The 19,465-nt window shown below is 40.6% G+C and overlaps 1 protein-coding gene across 1 annotated transcript in view; it reads right to left on the bottom strand.

The window, feature by feature from the left end:
* The window catches only part of LOC143344105 (octopamine receptor beta-1R), a 61,495-nt gene extending 42,030 nt beyond the window's left edge, over positions 1–19,465 (bottom strand). The window contains exons 1-2 of the mRNA XM_076769799.1: positions 18,042–19,465; positions 14,017–15,252 (exon numbers count right to left, since the gene is read on the bottom strand). Coding sequence (XP_076625914.1) covers positions 14,017–14,768 — 752 coding nt within the window. The 5' untranslated portion in view covers positions 14,769–15,252; positions 18,042–19,465. The remainder of the gene's footprint in view (positions 1–14,016; positions 15,253–18,041) is intronic.

The raw sequence follows: 19,465 nt of genomic DNA, 5'->3' as shown, positions 1-19,465 counted from the left end.
TGCATTTTAAACCTGGATGTTGCATCGCGTTTTGTATCGATTTTTTATTTTATAAAGTGTACTGTTATTGTCCTATACGAAGACACAAAAGATTATATTGTAATTTATTTTATTTTCCCGAAATTTTTTATTTTTTTTAATAATATATATACATGGTGTCGGCCACCCCTGGGAAAAATTTACATGAGCGATTCTAGAGGCCAAAATAAGACGAAAATCAAGAATACCAATTTGTTGATGGAGGCTTCGTTAAAAAGTTAATAACAATTAAATTCAAAAATTTCAAATCGTTCTAAAAAAATTATTTTCGGTTGCGGGGGTCAATTATAATCATTTTTGGTCAATAGACATACCCTCAAAATCCTACACACTTTCGAGAAAAAAATTCGAGTAAGTAGACAAATTTTTCGGCGAAATTAAAAAATTTCAAATCGTTCTGAAAAAATTATTTTTGGTTCCGGGGGTCAATTACAATCATTTTTTATGAATAGACATACCCTCAAATTCCTAACCAGTTTCGAGAAAAAAATTCAGTACGGTCGGAACTTTAAACGTTAATAACTGTTTAAGGAAGCCTTCATCAACAAATTGGTACTCTTGATTTTCATCTTATTTTAGCCTCTAGAATCCCCTAATAGAATTTTTCCCAGGGGTAGCCGAGCACCCTGTATATACCTCGTCTGTGCGTAGATCAGTATTTCATCTACAATAATAACATTCTACACGCTGGGAAAATAATTACTCCACCCAGTTATTAAACAAGTTTCGCTTCACTGTACCGTGTTTATTATAATCGTTGCACGTATAACTTTGTACTGTTCGTTAACAATAATTAACATGTACGTCTAACGAAGTGTGCTATTAGTTAAAATTCAAACTAAAACACACGAGGATACGAGTAGAATAAAGAGTGGCCTTGAACAGTCAAAACATTTGGCGTACACCTTTGCGCAATCCGAATAGCGAATATATCCGATCAACTTCCGGGAATGAAAAACAACTGTTAACGCATTATTTCATTTATTGACTGCGGAACAACGTGTTCGGAAAGTCTGAAAAAAAATATCCTATCTTCAAAGCAAAATTTTAGATGACAGAGTACGGAGAAACAAAAAGTTTTGCATCGCATTGTAGTCGAATGTCAGCTTTTATTATTGCGAAATAAAAGGAAAAATGTTCTTTCCATTTCCCGAAACTCTCGCCTGTGCTTGGACATCGATCACATTCATGCCAGCTTCCGTAAATCTGTCCGTGCAACAAAACCAGGAAAAGCCAGAGGCCCAGGTAAGGGTCTTTGTATCGCAGCGAATAACATGATTGTCTTTGAGCACACACGCCCCCAGATATGAATCCGCGCGATGTTCCATTTCTATTTCTACGTAAATTCCCGCTGGCCACGCGTAACGCTAAAAATAATGGATTTTTATTGGAGATACGCGAGAAATATTAGACGGTATTGGTTTCTCGCGGGGAACGGCGAAACGGGTTTCGTTTGAATTCTAAACTAAAACAGAATTCGGTTTCATATAAATTGTTAAAAATAACGAATCTTCGGAGAGAAAGTATTCATCGAAATAAAAAAAGTCACGATAAAAATAAAGGAAATTACTAATCGATCAAATTTAAATCTCAACGAAGCAGAGTCACTAACCTGAATAATGAAATTATTCTTACATGCTGACACGTAACCTAATTAACCTGCTCCTAGAACGGGATACAATAGTTCGTTAAACCCTGTAATTTACTGATGGCATTGTCGTGTTTTAATATTTATGACTAATCCAATCTCCTAGTACAACTGACCTACACAGCACGGCTCACATTCACATGGTATAATTATCTCACCTCCATGTCCACGTACGTACTGCACAATTTCGATCGCTATCTCTGTATCGGATAGATTGTCTGTATTTTTATTCAATTTATTATTACAAGACAATGCACTCGATTTATATTTATCCAAATATACTATCGAGGACATCTGAAACGTGTAATTTTGACAGTGGAATCCCTGCGCTTGGACCCCGATTTTGGTCAACTCGCGGAATCCTTGCGTGTGAACCCCGGTCACAATAATCAGTTTCCAAACGGAGTTACAACAGACTTAATCCTTATTTCCTAATTGTTTATATATTCTAAACGTACGATTACACTAACTTTACACCGGTGTACCAACTTTTCAATCAGGTTAGGCAGCTGTTACGATTGGCTTTGAAATTGCGACAGGTTGCCAACCGCAGCACCCGTTTTTTTTCCACGGATTCTGCATTCCATAATTCATGGATGAATGCTTAATTCGATGGCTGGAGGAAAATTGAATTTCCACCGCGAACCGATATTATTTCTCATGTAATGCTGGAAATAATGGCAACCGACAGTTTCTCTGTTTGGTATTCAGTCGCGGATAAGACGCGGAAAAGGGCAGAAAATTGCATACATTATGTAAGCGGGGAGAAGGCGGTCGTAGAAAGTTTACCATCGATTTCAGAGGAAAAAAAGGGAGGGAAGTGGGTAATCAGTTCACGAGGAAAGTTCTCGGGATCTATTAAAATGAGGAGCGTAAGGACCGCTCGGGATAAATCGAATTCCACTGTAGTCCTATGGCCTATTTAAGCATCGTATGACACATTCAATTCGCTTGAAATGAGAGTTAAAAAAGTTTTCATCGACCGATTCTTTGCCGTTTAGTGGAGCTCGCGTATACAGAGGCGATTCTAGAGACCAAAATAAGACGAAAATCAAGAATGTCAATTTGCTGATTGAGGCTTCGTTGAAAAGTTATTAAAAAATTAAATTAAAAAATTTCAAATCGTTCTAAAAAAATTATTACTAGCTGCAGGGATCAATTACAATCATTTTTGGTCAATAGACATACCACCGAAATCCTACGCACTTTCGAGAAAAAAATTCCTTACCGAAAATGTAATGTCTGACCATACATTGAGATGTTTCCCTGGCAAAAAAAAAAAATTTCAAATCATTATAAAAAAATTATTTTTGGCTGCAGGGGTCGATTACAATCATTTTTGGTGAATAGACATATCCTCGAAATCCTAACCATTTTCGAGAAAAAAAATTCTTTACCGAAAATATACTGTGTGACCGGAACTGTTTCTATAACTTTTTAACGAAGCCTCAATCAACAAATTGGTATACTTGATTTTCGTCTTATTTTTGCCTTTAGCATCTTCCCTGAAAATTTTTCCCACGGTTGAGAGAAAACTAAAAAATATAAGTAAAGTTGAAAATAAAATATTCCTTCAATGGACAGGGGAACTGTTTAGGAGAACGAATACGACGAAAGGAAATGTAATTTTCTCGATTTTGGGAGGTTCGAAAACACGAAAAGCAGAAATAGTACGAGAAATGATCGAGAACGATCGAGTATAGACGCTTGATAAACACGGGAAGCCTGTTCATTTCATTTCGGTAATACGATTTGTACCAAATTCCCCGAAAATCTGTGGAAAACCGCTGATTATCGCACGAGTGGCAAACTTCGTGGGGTTTGGGACATCAAAGGGAAATTCGCACGAGCGCCGGATACGAGAACGGGCACGGAAAATTGCTCTTTCGACGTCGAGCGACAACGCGCCTCGTGGATCCGTGTTAACGCCTTCGCGCGACGCCATTGTTTTTCCAACAATTTCCCGGGCGCGGATGCGAGAGAAAATTCGCTGTATGTTCTGTTGCGGGTGGAAAATATTCGACGCGAAACGGAAACATTCGTGGCCGTCAAAAGTCGGATCGCGATGTAAAAAGAAAATGGCGAAGCTCTCTTTCGATAATATTGTTGATGGCTTCTGAAACGCGACGAAATTATCGGGAAATATTTTCTGAATAATGGTGAATAAATCTATTTTATAATACTTGTGCAACGCTAATAAATAGAAGGATAGTTTTTCCCCCATCGTTCTTATTTTCAGTACCGGTAACAAAGATATTGCAAGTGATAGGGACAAAGTGGACACCCGATAGTGTTTCACCACACCGAGGTCAGACGTCGGAGTCTGGACAGTTCGGTTAAGCATTCCAATATTTTCCAAGAGAGCCTCGAAATCGAACCGCTCATCCATATGAAACCGACGGTACCGGAGCCGATGTTTTATTCCGAGGGATGAGACAAAAAGATCCTGGGAGGATTTCTTTGTCACCTCACACTCCACTCGTCCACCGACGAACAACTGTAAATATACTGACGCCACTCGCATTCGTCGGTGCCCACTAACCACCGCCAGCTACCAGTTAACTCGTTCCAACGTTTCTGCGGGGATTTGCCAGGATTTAGAAGCGCGCCAGTCACGTACTCTAGGTCGACGACGCGCGAATCTCCTTGTTGCGGTTTCGCGAGAGTCTCGAGGATAATCCATAAGCTGAAGGCAGTTCTTCGTATCATACGTTTAGATGGTACTTGCAAGAATTAACTAGCAACGTTGGAATAGTTTCAAAATTGTAACAGAATTAAATGTCTGGTTTTTTTACGATATAATTCGATGGGGTAATCAATTTTGAAAGTAAAAGTATTAGGGTAAGTCATTCTCAAACTAATAGTTCCCGAGATACTCAGCCTCGAACGCAATTTGGTCAGTCATTTCTGCGCCTCTAAGTTTCGAATTGATAAACGGCGGGAATGCTAGGTGGCGTTAGCGTAGCGGCGCAAGGTAGGTGCGCGGAATCACTAAACAGCTGATCGGAGTGACTGTAATGCCTAACCTCTACAGAACTGCTCTTATTTATTAAATATGTACTTTATAATTTGTCACCTGTCGTTTCAAAGTACTTTTGAGTAAAATTTACGACGCAAAGATACTTCATGCCCATTTTATCAAACTTCCCAGGATAAGTTTAATATCGCCCTTTTAGAGACCCAGTACATAATGTTCAAGGTTCTTTATGGGGCTCAAACTGTTCGGAACATGTAATGAAGCTAAGTCCGCAAGAGTCCTCGTCTCGTAAATGGCCGTCTTAAAATGTGATCTTTCCTTTTAGACCTCTGACATTACAAATCCCTCAAGGATCCATTTTATTCGTAAGCAATGGAGTGTGCTCGTACGAGACACGAAGTAGGCGCTTTTAGAATTTGCGTTAAACCCGCAATGCACACGTTGAATACAACAACGAAATTGTTTTATGGAACGAAAGTTTCTTTCTCTAATTGAAAAACTAACAAGAAATACTAACAATTGTCACTTCGCAGCCTGTTTTAATTACTTTTCACCGGTTGTAGAACAAAAGCTGCGGAACAATATTTTCCAACGAGAACACGTTGAGGACCATCAAAACTTTTCGCTCGACCGGAGTGGTTCGAACTTTTTTATTAATGTTAATGCATGCTCTTTCTCGAGCAACATAAATTCTCAACTTTGCCTGAAAATTAAATTTCGGGACACCGTTCTGCAGTCAACCTAAATAGGATCTCGACCTAAGGTTCGGAAGTAGTTTTCATTAAGGATGCATAGTTCCATATATTACAAGAAGCACGCTCGTTGTTACCAAATTTTCACGCGTAACAATTAAAAATACCCGGGACTAACGATTACAGCGAATATTTTCTTGGCTCGTGGCGCCAAAAGAAGAAAATTCACGCTTCACAGCGAGGGAAACCAACATTAAACTGGGTAATCAAACTGACCAACAGAAGCTAATGAAGCTTTTGATCACACGACCCATAGACACGGATAACCAAGCCTCGCTATACAGCGATAAAACTATATAACTTTATAATGGTCGACAAAGGAATTTTATGTTATCTTATTTATGAGATCAAATATGTGGCTTCTAGCGAGACTTCGTTTAAGCAAAAGAAACTGTTTTGGCACGTGCAACGCTTGATTGGTTGGGCTTAATTGTTTACAATAGATAAAAAATGAAAATTTCATTGTAAATCAATGTCAGAGAACACACCGAAACGTTTCTGAGACGTTCCAAGTGGTGGAGTCCCTGCGTGTGGACCCCGGATGTAGATTCCAAGTAGAATCCGTGCGTGTAGACCCCGATTTGGCTCGATCGTAACCTCTCGCGATATATCGTAAAGAATGTGCGTAAATATGACTCGATTATAAAATAACGAACATGTGGACAGTGGACCTCAGTTATTTTGAATAGATGGAAAAATAAATTTTTATAATAGACCTGTTCTCAGATATTTCAAAGACTCCCCTAGTATTTCAATAGTATTGGTCAACACGTAATATCGTAATTGAATCGATCTAGACTCGATGGTCCTCGTGGTTCGAACGACTGCTAACAAAGACCTTATTTCATCCTATTCTGCTCGTCTAGCCAAGCACTCTCCGGTTCTGTTTGGCCGACAAAGCACTATTCGATTCCACTTGTCTGGCCAGGCACTACCAATCGAATGATTCCACGTAGCAAGGAATATTCAGACGAAAAATCATACTTCAAAGCTCTGCTAACAGGGCACATTTCACCATATTGAGTTTGTCTGACGAGACACTATCTTGTCCTAGCTGCCCAACGAGGCAGCTCTTTATTCTGCTTGCTCGATCAAGTGCTGTTCTATTGTAGTTCTAAGGCTGGCCACTGCCAGTGATGCTCCACGTATCAGGGAATATTCAAAAGAAAAATAAACCACGAAAGTCCTGCTTCGACTTCACTGATCAGGCATCATCTTACGCTGGCTGTCCGATCCAACACTGTCCTATTTCACTGATCAAACGAACCTGTGCTCCACTTTACTGGCCTAACCAAACACTGTCTTATTTCACTTCTCTCGTTACTCGCTCGACGACGACCCAAATATTCGAGTATCCAAATACTCGAGTACTCGAACACTCATATATTCGAATACTTGAACCCTAGTATTCTCAAATATTTAAATAGATGACCACTCGAGTACATAAATATTCAAGTATTCGAATATTTGAATGCCTCAAAACTGAAGCTCGAATACTGAAATGGTCGAGACTCGATTACTAGAATATTGAAAGGTTATTCGTAGCATCCGAATGGCTACAAAATATTCAAATGGTCCGATTCCTGGGTCACCGTCGGTGAAATTATTCGACAGGTGGCAGTGTTTGGTTAAACGAAATCCGAGAACTGTGAAAAACGTCGCGGTAAGGATTTAAGTTTCCCATTGGTCGATGTCATTGAGATTGGCCCTCATTTATTCCCGGGGCAGGAGTCTAATATCAGGAGACTCATCTGTGACCTCGTTGTCGATGGGAAAGAAAAATGGGGTCGGTTCCGGCTCCTTCGGTAGCGTAAGCCGATCCGTGTTCCGTCGGAGTAGGAATTTTAATATTCCACGGTCAAATAAATCGCTCAACGGCGAGAAAGGAAATTTGCTCCAAATAATAATACGCTCGCGATGATCGTGACGTCGCCCGTGAAAGTTATCGCCGAGGAGCGATTTTTCGAACCGTTCGTCCGCGAAGTGATTCGCGGAATCGACGAGTACAAACGCCATTATGGCATCGTTTCAAAGACGCAACAGGTTACGGTGAACCTCTCTCGCTGCGTGATTTACATTTTAAACTTTACATTCGAAGCGCAGAGGCACCGATTTCTCAAGAAAGCTCCAAGTTTCGCTAACCCGGAGCGTTTCGAGCTGCGACAATAGGGGTTTCGAATTACTGTGTATAATCCCGGCACTTCTGACGAGTAAAGCTTTTGAGCATGCAAGCTTACGTTTGAAATTTCTGTCAAGCCGAACTTTTGAAGCTTCTAATCCTCGAAAATTTCACTCTAAATTTGTTGCGGACCTCGAAGCACGCAAAAGTCAGCCTCCAGAAAATAGATTTCCCAGCCTACGCGGAACTTTTCTGCTTCCCACGGAGATTGGCCTCCGTGAATTTTTATCTGGTTTTGGTTATAAATAATCAGCCTCTAACCGACTCTGTAATGTTTCCACGAAAATCTAATCTCGCTGAGTTTGAGTAACCGTTTAATTCGATCGAAGAAACGGTGCCTTTGAACAGCATCGCGACCCATCGTTTATTATTAGCAACATTATTCCGGACACGACGGAGCCGATACGATTCTTTCGTTTACCTTTCGGAGGGAATAAAGCACTCGAAACGGAGTAAAAGAGGTTACAAGACTGACGGAATTATGGCCCGACACGCTATTAACTGAAACCGCGAACCTCATGGGTCTGTCTAGGGGGGAGAGCCTTTTGGGATTTAATGTACTTTTGCCAGACGTCTCATTTCTACGCCGAGGGAACCGAGAAATGGAGAAAAATTACCCAACGAAAAGACGAGTGCGAAAATAAATGGAGACAAGCGGCTGTAAATTAGAAAGGAGGGGAAATCGAGGAAAGGGGGCGACAATGGTACCGTTTCACGCCCTTAGAATTTCACGCGTGGCTTCCCTGAAAGAATTCAAAGACCGCCTCTAATTTTTATGAAACTTGCCACACGGACGTTCTTTTTCCCGGACTTCAAAAACGACCAGAGAACTGTGATTCTGTTACTCGAATCTGGGGTGAGAATTGTTACTTACGAATATTTTTTTAAATTGATACGTATCGGTACTTACAAGTATGTCAGAGGACTCTCGGTATTTCAGAACTTTTCGTTGTTTTGTATTTCACTGGCAGCGAACGACTGATGGAACGACTGCTCGCGATACTGGCGTCTCTTTCTTTCGATAGTTTTGTTCTGCTGCCTCTGAGACGTCCTCGAGAACTTTGCAAACGGCGAAAATAAAGTGTCGAACTCTTCGTTTTTTGAGGGAACTTGATATTGTCAATGCAGACCTCGTGTCTCGAGTTCTTTGGAGGGATTCAAGCTTCGCGGCCTCGCGCGATTTCTAGGAGAAAAGAAACTCGAGTGGTGGAAAAGATTGTTATTTACATAGAGGGTTTAAGGGTATTTCAAAGTTACATCTTCGAAAGTGATGATGTATATTTTAACCTAGAATATTTATCTTGAAACAAATACAGATCATTTTTCTGGGACACGAAGTTCAAGTTTGGAAACACAAATGAGACGAAAAGATGGAACTCACGTATGCCAGCATGTATTTATGATACTAAGCAAAAGCTAAAAGTGTCGCATCTTTCGTCCATTTTTATCAGAATGAAACTCTTAAATTTATTCCGAATGTTTTCGTTCTCCCTTTACCCGGGGAAACGAACAGCTTCCGTATGGATTCCCTTCCCTTTCGCGGGGTGGAAAAAATAGAAGAATCGGATGTACCACCCTCTGGGAACCACAAAAGCTGGACAGTCGCTACCGTAATCCGAGAAGTCGGCTTCGAATGTTATCGACGTTGGCGATCGCGATCACGTGATTGTGTAATCTCCCTACCGGCCATTTTGTAGAATCTAAACTAGCAACCAATCGCGAGCTCGAAAAGTGAAGCTACAGGGTTGAGCCCTCCTCCCTATTAAAACTAGGAATTTTTATTAGTTTGAACGAATCAAAATAAAAGAGGTTAACTATCTTGCCCGGTTAAATGAAATTTCTTCTAACCGGGGACTCCTCCATCTGTAAAACTAAACAGCTACAGAAGTTTCGAAACGTTATCCGAAATTAAGATTCTATTCTGTGACTAGCCAACAAGTAATTTCGCGATGTTGCAGCATCGCAACGAAGCAACAAAGAGTAGTTACGAGAACGTTGAGAAATTAGCTACGAAAGTACGCGAAACAAAATTTCCCTAAGTTCCTAGCCAACCACTGTTAGCACTGAGCATATAACTTCGACAGACACTTTAATCGCTCACAATTAGTTCAATTTAAGATGCTCTAATTTGCTACTTTACGCGTTATGTTCCCACACACCCCACCCCCCTGCGTCGAGTCAGAGTGCTTGCCGACTGTTAGAACGGAAGATAACACAGAAACACGCCATTATACCAAGTTCCTGCACTAGTTCCAAGAAACAACTACCCAAGTTATCTTCTACATAAATTTTTACGAATGCGTTTCGTTCCGTAATTCTGCGTTACCCCGCCATTTTATATTGGTCCAATACAAACGTTATATACCCTCAGTCTTAAATTCTACTTAAATATAAAAATCTTATTTAAACTATTTAGCTATAAATTTTCATTAGACAAACGAGTCGGTTGTAAAATCTTATTTAACGATGCTTTCCAGCCATTTCTGACCATCTAGCGACGATCTCTACAAGCTGAGAAGCTAAAACTCGATTCGTTATAAAAATGAACGATTACTTTCATAAAAATATTGTCGAATGGAAAGTCGATATTACGTATGTTTACCCTAGCTTATTTATAAAGAAAGAATTAAAATAAAAGGCATAATCCAATATTTGTCGCGGCGGGGACGCTCGCAAACGAACCGTCGAGTAAATACATGCATCGAAGATCTAGTCCCGCAGCTGGAAGCCGAGAAGAAGAATGTTGGAGGAAGGTTGGCTCGATAAATTGCCAGTTAATTGCCAGTTTGTCGGCGTCGCGGGTATTGGACTTTATAGCTGCCTCCAGTGATTTATGAAAGCGTTCTGAGAGCTTCAATAACGAGAAATTGAAAGATTTTCCGTGCGGGAGCCTCGCATTTGTTCCGTCGTTTATCGAGCTAATAGAGCATTGTTGGATGCTATAATGATTACGAAGTAAATTCTCAATGAGACCAACTATGTGCAGTAAACTGGGAAAAACTAGTTTGCGTAAGAATATTTACGGGAATCGTCAAGTACAAATAAACAAAAATGGAGAAAAGATACGGTGATGATCGCTTTGAAGTGAATTGACGATTTCGTCACTCGAAAACGGGCATATTTAATAGGTATTATGTCAGGTCATGTAATAGCAATGTACAGATAAGAATGAAACGAGGCACAGCTGAAATTATTGTTATTAAAACCTGACCTCGTTCATTGACTGAGAGTGTACATTCTACATCCACTTCTACACAAAGAAAAGCATGCAGAAATACCAACGATATCTCAGAGATAGAGAGAAAGACAATGAGTACGTTTTCTTGTAATAATACAGACTGAAATTCAAATGTCCAGTAATATTTTTTTCATCGCGATATTAAGAGATACGGAAAATACAAAAATTGAAATATCAACGTGAAAGGAAAAACCTCTGATTAAAATTACTATTAGTAAAATCTACTAGATTCAAATCTCTACCTCGTAATCTAAAAATGATACAACATTAAGATAAATTGTAGTACCGGTAAAAAATATTTCTTCGAATTTGTTTTAAAGAGAACAATGATACTCGATGGTTTAATATCACGAATGCTATGTTTGTGGTAGTACATCTAACACGGTCACAGGGTATAAGAAACGCATTTGCTTTCAGTTCGCCGGATCCCAAGATCGATTCATAATCACGAGCCACCCCTCCCTCTTAGCGGAAGACATCCTTGCCTTTCCATTTACCACCCCAAGCTTAGCCATCTGGTATCTCCTTGGGAGATGATGGCGTTTTCGTTCCTCCAACGATTACGTTCAACAGCAACACGTAAATCACCGAAAACATTCTTGCCAGATATCTTGGACCACCTAAAGTGTTATTATACTGCAATCATGGCGCGAACAACGATAATATACGATGTATAACGGACCAAAAAATAGTTATCCTCCCTATCACTACCCCATCAGCAAAGATACCAGCAGAGTAATTATGTTTCATCCCTTCTTCATTGGCGGTGCTATTATCAGAGAAGACTATTCATAATCCCGAACTACCCCTACGTATAAAAGAAGAGATACTATTCATAAAATAGCAAATTTCGGTAGGTTAGATGGTCTGTTTTACAAAAAATGTATACTTGAAAACTCTGTACAGAGGGAACAAATTCGAGACAAGAATCGCTACCCTGCTTTTATGCGAAATAGCTGTCGACTGCTGAACTTATCTACCGAATAAGTTTTTAGAACCGTTCTCCTGTAGATCAATTTTAATAACAGCGAACGATAAGCTAACTCTTCTCTATTTATAGTCGATCATCTCTAGAAACTAGTATCTCAAGTAAATTCATCAGATTTCCTAAAAGCGTATGAGTTTTATAAAAAAAAAACAATATTGATTCTTTGAAGACAGAAAGGAAATAATTCATCGTCCGCGTGAAACTCAAGGGACATCATTATTCCCACCAGCTCATCTCTCACGCTCCTCCCACCCTCCTTTTCGACTCCGCGGAATCGAACAACCCTCGGAAGGCGCATAAACGCTCAGCCGCGTACCAAAAGGCATTAATCTTCCGCGATGGTGAGCAACGGGTATTCGTAGAGCTGTCTTCGGCGCCGACAATTTCCGTGCATCGTTGACACATCCAATTTCCGGTCGGTTCCCGGTCGACCAGAAAAAAGGAATCTGCGTTCCGATATTTCCGATGTTCGAAGCTTCCGGAAGCGTCTAGAAACGATCGTCCCGGCCGAGCACTTCGCGTTGGATACTTTTCCATCGAAAAGAAGGAACTCCGAACGAATTTTATTTCTCTATCCGTTGTCGACGTTTCGAAAGGATTCGGAAGGGAAAGATGGTAGCGACATTGTGCTCGATTTCCAACGGAAGCACGATACGACTCGTCGAGAGACGGTTCGAATTGCTCTTGAAATCTCGATGCGCCGTCGAGCCTTCCGCATAATTGGTCGCTTAAATAATTGATGGGATAGCGTACCGTGGCACGGCAACCGGTGGATTATTCGTGAAACGTAATGGAGCTAATTACACGGCACGATCGAATGCTTTGCTTTAGTAAAACTCTAGCGTGCAGTTGGTAACGACTTCCATCCGAGGCACAGAACTCCATTTATCGGAACGAACATTTCGTCGATGCTCGATTCAGAGAACTGCTGGACTATTGTCTCAACTCCTACAGTAATGATTCTTAAAATGAGCGTGTTCAAATTTCGTACAGTGGACGACAAAATTCGATACCTGCTGCTATTTGTGCACGAAATAAATAAAATTACTGGTTCGATGATTTCTCGCTTCTAGAAATTCTGTCTTTTTTCCAGCGTAATTAACGTAAAAAGAGAATATTCCTGCGCTGTTGACAAATAGAAACGAGACTCCAGTCAAATGTAAACCTGAGATATTTCTCTAGGGAATTCTGTAGATATTTCAGTGTAAATTGACTCGTATACATATACGTATTTGCGAAGATTTACGTTGAAACATGATACAGTTAGGGAGCATCATTGTTACATCAATTACGAACCCTATGCAATTTGATTTATGATAACTGTAATAATACTGCGAACCGAACCGAGTTTATCTTGCAGGTGAACGTAGGATTTTATAACGATGTTGCTTCCATTTTATTGTGAAAGTATTGTGCAATGCTATTGGAAAAATAACAATCCCTGTATTTATTTTTGTAGGAAGCCCTTATACTTGTCGGACATTTATTAGAATTTCCCCCTAAAATCTCTCTGTTATACTCGAATCAAACACAAATGAATTCTCAAGTCCACTTGTCCAACTGTGAATCACATCAAATAAGATTCCACGTTAGCGTTACGTTACTTTGTCTCTCTGAGACAGAGAGTCTGTGCTCGCAGGTTTGCTCGATAAGAGGAGAGTTAGAGCGAAGATAAGCAAAGAGAATATGTCCTCACCCCAACGGTAGGCAAAAGTGGGAAGACCCCTTTTACTATTCCCCATTCTGTCTCTCGTGTTTTCGTCTCCTTTGGGAATAACCCCTTCGGAGGGTATGGTACTGTGCCAGAGATAAGCTGTCGGTGACCTTCAGGTGGCAATTGATTTACCTTCAACTACAGTCTCTAGTTTTCATATATACTATCATGTAAAAACCGAAAAATAAAACATAAAATTAAAAATTCAGGATTAAGCGCGGCTACTTCAAACCCCTATACTTTACCAATTTTTTTCTACAAAAATTATTGATTCTATTGGAATGTAAAAATTTGTAGACACTCTGCGATAGTGATCACACATGTGATATTAATTTTAGAGCCATCGGTTAACTAGTTTTTTCATTAAAAATTCCCAAATGTACCCTCGTTTCGAAGGACTCAGAATCAAGACACTTAAAGGATCACCGAGTCCCACAAAATTCTAAAACTACTATTAAAAACCAAACGAAGAGTCTCTCACCGATACAGCATGCGCTCCTGACGATCAGCCTCCTGATAGATCTTGTAGTACATCGCGATCATGATGATCCCGGGCACCCAGAAGCTGACACTGGAGCTGGCCACGGCGTACAGTTTGTTCACTTGGAACACACAAACGTCCGGGTAGTTTCTGCGAAACTCGAGATGCTTCTCGGTGGTGTACCATCCGGCGAATATGGGCAGAAAGCTCATCACCGTCGGCGAGCACCACACCACGCTCAGCATGGTGCTCAGCCGGAAGTTGGTCATTATCAGTGGATAGTCCAACGGCTGTACGATCGCGTAGTAACGATCCACGCTGATGCAGCATAGATGAAGGATGGAGACGGTGCTGAAGAATACGTCCAACGAGTTCCAGACGTCGCACATGAAGTAACCGAACAGCCATCTGCCGGAGAGCTCGACGGAGGCGTTGAAAGTCATGGCGAAGATGGCGACCAGCATGTCCGCCAGGGCTAGCGAGACCACGAAATAGTTGGTGATGACGCGGAGTTTGCGATGCCTCATCACCGACACTATCACTAGGAGGTTACCGAAGAGAGCGCTTAGGATGATGAAGCCCATCACCGTGGCCTTCACTGTCAGCAGAAGGACGTGTTCCAGCTCGTGGCTGGTCTCGTGGCCGTAGACGTCAGAGCCATTCCTCTGACCAGTGTCTATGAGGACGTTGGATAAGTTAGGTAGCTCCGTTGCGTTGCCCAGGTCGTCGTCCATTGTTCCGTTCGACTGCATCTCTCGTAGATGTCTCTAGATGTCTATTGTTTTATTCCGTTACCGTGGTCTACGATGCTCCTCGTCCCCCTCTTCCCCTTCTTCTTCATCATCGTCGACGACGCGGTTGATCAAACAGTCCTGCCAGGCCATCGAAGAACGGAACTGGACGTTTACTTAACTCGCTACGATTAGAGCTGCAGCCTCTCTAGGCTCCTGGGATGTCGAGGGAGACGTGACTTAGCCATCGACGGAAGCTTCGTTGACCGACGATATGGCGCGAACATTTTCGCGGGAAAATACGAGCATGATTCACTGACTCACGGAGGATCCTGGAACGTGTCGATGGACGTTGATCCGTTACGACTTCGGAACTAAATTGCTATTCGGGAGAACTTTCATTGGCTAGGTTCCAGACGGTACGGTGTCCAATTCGATTTTGATCCAATGGACGCTGCTGGATTGAGAAACGCAGCCTCGGTTGGAGTTTGAACATCGTGACGGCCTGAAATTGACAGAGACAGAAGATTAACAGCAAACAATTTACATTTATTGCAATTGTCACTTAAATAATGAAACTACAGTTTTGATATGGTGTACTGGACAATATTTTGGTCTCAATTGTTCTCTGTTGTATGGACATAAAATGGGGTTCTGGGCATTTTCAATCGCAGAGATAACTGTATCCTCGATCGCAGAGAAAATTAAATTGTGAAATGGGGTTACAAGCTGATTACCTGGCGCAATATTTCGACAAAATATAAATAAACATCGTTGATCAACGGGTCTCGGATTCTGATAGGATCGCAGTGTTAAACAAACATCTCCGCGCATCTGTTGCAAAAATAATTGCTTATCCAACGTGTGAGAAATCCAATAACTATATTTTTTTTTTGTTATTACAATTACACAAACAAAGCGAACAAGTATTGAATTTTCTTATTGTCATATAAATATTGAATATTGCTTGTGAAAACAACGATAAAAAAAATAATTCATACACCGATCGGTTCGTGTACGTTTTGGGTCTCAATTTTGAAGACACTTTTATCGATAATCATTTAAATATTAATGTCATTAACGTTAATAATTATTTTATACGTACAATTAAGTGAAGAATTTTATAACTTATTTCCAATATTTTTCCAACTACCGGTAAATGCTTCGGAGTAAAATTATGGTAACCAATTTGGAATATTGAAAAATCGATTCCCGTCGATTAAACGTCACGAAAATACTTTTTAATTGCAAAATTCACGGAACACGAGCAATGCTCAATTATCGAACGAAAGCTTCGAAATGGCCTGTATAGGCCATTTGTGACATTATTATGCTGATCCAACAAGATAACCGGAGCTGAAAATTTATTCACAAATTCTATTTTGGTCTTGAATCTCGTTAATGAAGCCAATTACAACAGGATATTAAATCATCGCCGTCTATCAGACCTGAATGAACCAGCCATCGGCGTGATTTTCCATGTTCTCCAACATTTTTATTCCCGCCAGGGACGAGCAACGCGGTGTAAAACCATTGTCTCGTTTGGACCGACATTTCGCGTCATTTATGCAAATGTCACGCGTTAAACATCGCTTACTTTCAGAGGTTAAAATTAAATTAAATGCGAATTAAAATTATTTCGATTCAAATAAACGTTCTCGACGTCTACGAAGGGCTTTTCTAAGTTATTAAAACGGTGACCCGGGAGGGGCACTAATTAACACTTGCAGTTAACGAACAGTAAGTGAAAAATTTTAAAACCAATAAAGCTAAATCAGAAAGTGTCCACTTTACTTCGTAAATATTTCAGAGGATTAAATTCGAAATCATTGAAAAATATCGTTTCGATGGAAAACGACAGCAGTCAATCCGCGGTAATTTCTGCACTCGGTGTTCGAGTTCGTCGACAATTAAAACCGATGCAAAGCGTTAAATACGGGACGCGTCGTCGTTGAAGGTAAAAATGTTGCGCGCGAGGTAAATTTTTATTAAGATTACGGTCGCGCGCATTTCCCGAGGATATTGGAGCAGGAATGCTGCACCGACCGCGGCAATTAGGAAAATCGTGTAGCAATGAGAGTCGCGAGGATTTTCTGGAGCAGAATGCGCGTTGTCTCGCGTCGTTGATAGAAGATACAGGAAGGTGGCTACGAGCTTGGACGATTTCGAGTTACTTTAAATACACGAAAAGACGCGAATAAATGCTACCAATGCTCGCAGAACGAAAATAAATAACGATCTGTGCCTGTTAAAAAAGAAACTAACACGAAGGCGGAGAAGGGTATAAAATCATGGATATAAGGGTTTATCGTATAAAATATTGATACAGCCTCTTTCCAGATGTTGGTTAGACTTTTAATAATTAATAGACTTAATATTCTTGTTTTTTTTTTTATAATGACACGAATCGAAAAGATTCCAAAGAAATACAAATTCAAAAATAGAAAGTGTTTATTAAGAATTCGTTTTTTGTTTTTTTTTTAAGAAATTTCAATATAAAATATTCTACTTTATACGGAATCATTGCACTATGGATATTCCATCTATTATCGTTGAAGATACCATAGTGTCTGACATATAATCTAGCTGTACTACTGACGTACTCGATACTGTTTTCTTTCTTCAGAAAACAGTACACAGCCGAGATATTTATGTCAAACATATCTCTCTGGTTCGTATATATTCAGTTTCTCTGATGCTCGTCAGCATTCAAATCATACTCGTTTTATTTTCTTTGCATCTTCGCGCACCTGCGTTTTAAACTTCGTACCTCCACGGTTCCTTCGCCTCCGCAACTACGGTTCTTCGCCATTGTTATATCCATCCGACGGCCCGTGTCGCATGGACTTCTTTACGATTAAAAACTTCTATCGAATACGGTACAATTGAGAAAACAGACCTTTCTGATCAATCTTTTCTGACCTAAGACTTTGAAAAAATCATGGACCCTAAATTACAACCAAAATAAAGAAAGGTTCTCGTATAACAATTATTTTCTCAAAACGAAGATCTCAAAAGAAAATTTCTCTGTGCAAAAAATGCCACTTGTAACAATTAGTCTAATTTATAATGATCATATAAAGTTACAAAAAAAATTGGTCAATAAATGAATTGACAGATGCTCTTAGTGCTAACTTGTGAAAACTCACGTATCCAGAAAAAAGAATTAAGTTTCGGTGGAGAAATGTCTATGAGAATCGTGCAACTATCCAACTAGCTAGCTATATCCAAGATTATGCAATATTCAACGTAACTAGAGTGATATTTCAAGTGCAATAAAGGTGAACATTTTACCTCAAGGTTCCACAGGTGCGTTGGTTCCCAATATGCATCGGTTTCATTGTCATATTCGCCACGAAATTCTCATGACCGTGCACAGTTTACAATTAACTTCCCACACCGACCTCGATAATTGTCCACATCGTCCTAAAGTATCGCATCTGCACCCTTCGAACTTCCTCTTGACTCACCGTTGGCAAACGTCGGCGAAACTCTCGGCCAGAAATAGCATTTCATTTGGAAACATCTGTCAACACAATTGACCACGTGGTCCACTGTCAATATTCTCCGTTCAAACAGTTCCCACACTACTCGTTTAACTGGCAGACCTCTGTTTCATTCATTCGGGACCTCCACTGTGAAATTTCTTCCGGAAGTTCCTTTTATCGTGAAGAGAAGACAGCGAATCTCGCTTAGCATACTTGTTGCAAATAGTTTTTATAAAAAATTCTCAATTGTGGGTAGCGTGGAGATAGTGTGCAGAGCTTTTTCTGGGATTATGATCGTTGAGGAAGTTTATGATACTTGATGGACTCTTGATGTAAGGGTTGACAGTTTCTCACTTGGCAGAGTTCTTGATAAAGATGACTGATACTCGATGATGCACAAGATTTGATGAAGGTTCACTTTATAGCTTCTGTTATTATTAGTCTTGACAGGTTGTCACTTAGTGGAGTTAAGTCACTGTGCGCTCCTTAGTGTATCTTCATTGATGAGGATGACTAATATTTACAGCGTCTTGTTCGACTATCTTTCAACATCGACTACAGTTCTCAAAAGGTACAACTGACAATCACCTGGTATATTCGATCAGGATACCCGATAGCGTCTACAGTTTGTTCAAGTTACAGGATGGTACATAGACCCTGGATCTCTTCCTAAAGTGCATCACCAAACAAAATGCCTAACAGCGTCCCTTGCCACAGGTCCTCGACGTGCCAGCATTGTCTTGCCTCGGTATCCTCTTCTGAGCCCTACTTCGCGGAGTACCCAATTACTCGGAATTTAGGGAACGTGTCATTGCACTGCAACGAAGCTGTAATTAAAGTCCATCGCACCTACAAAGTGGCCACCGGTACTCCAAGTCCCCAGCTCTTTTGATCCTCTTCCTAGCGTTGAAGCAACAACCAGAGTGTCTCGCGTATCGTGTAACGCTCTTGGACCTTTGGACCTTTTTTTTCAACGATTTTGGAGCGTCCAAGACTGTCCTGTCGCCCACGTGTCGAGGATGATTCTGGCGCCACGCTGACCAGTTTCGATCGATTCGATGGCAAACGGTTTGGAAACTGGTGAATCGAAACCGAGGATAGCTGCTGAGTCGAGTGTACCTTGGCGTTTTTGTTTACATCGCGGCTGGAACCGGTTTACACGACGCGAGCCAACAGCCTGTCGTTACGAACGGCTTGCCAGGCCGCAGTGAACTGTGGACGGTGGTTGGT

This window comes from Colletes latitarsis, chromosome 7 (assembly GCF_051014445.1).
Source record: "Colletes latitarsis isolate SP2378_abdomen chromosome 7, iyColLati1, whole genome shotgun sequence".
In the NCBI taxonomy this organism is placed as follows: domain Eukaryota; kingdom Metazoa; phylum Arthropoda; class Insecta; order Hymenoptera; family Colletidae; genus Colletes; species Colletes latitarsis.
The sequence above is the reverse complement of the archived record's forward strand: the minus strand, read 5'-3'. Positions and strand labels throughout refer to the sequence as shown.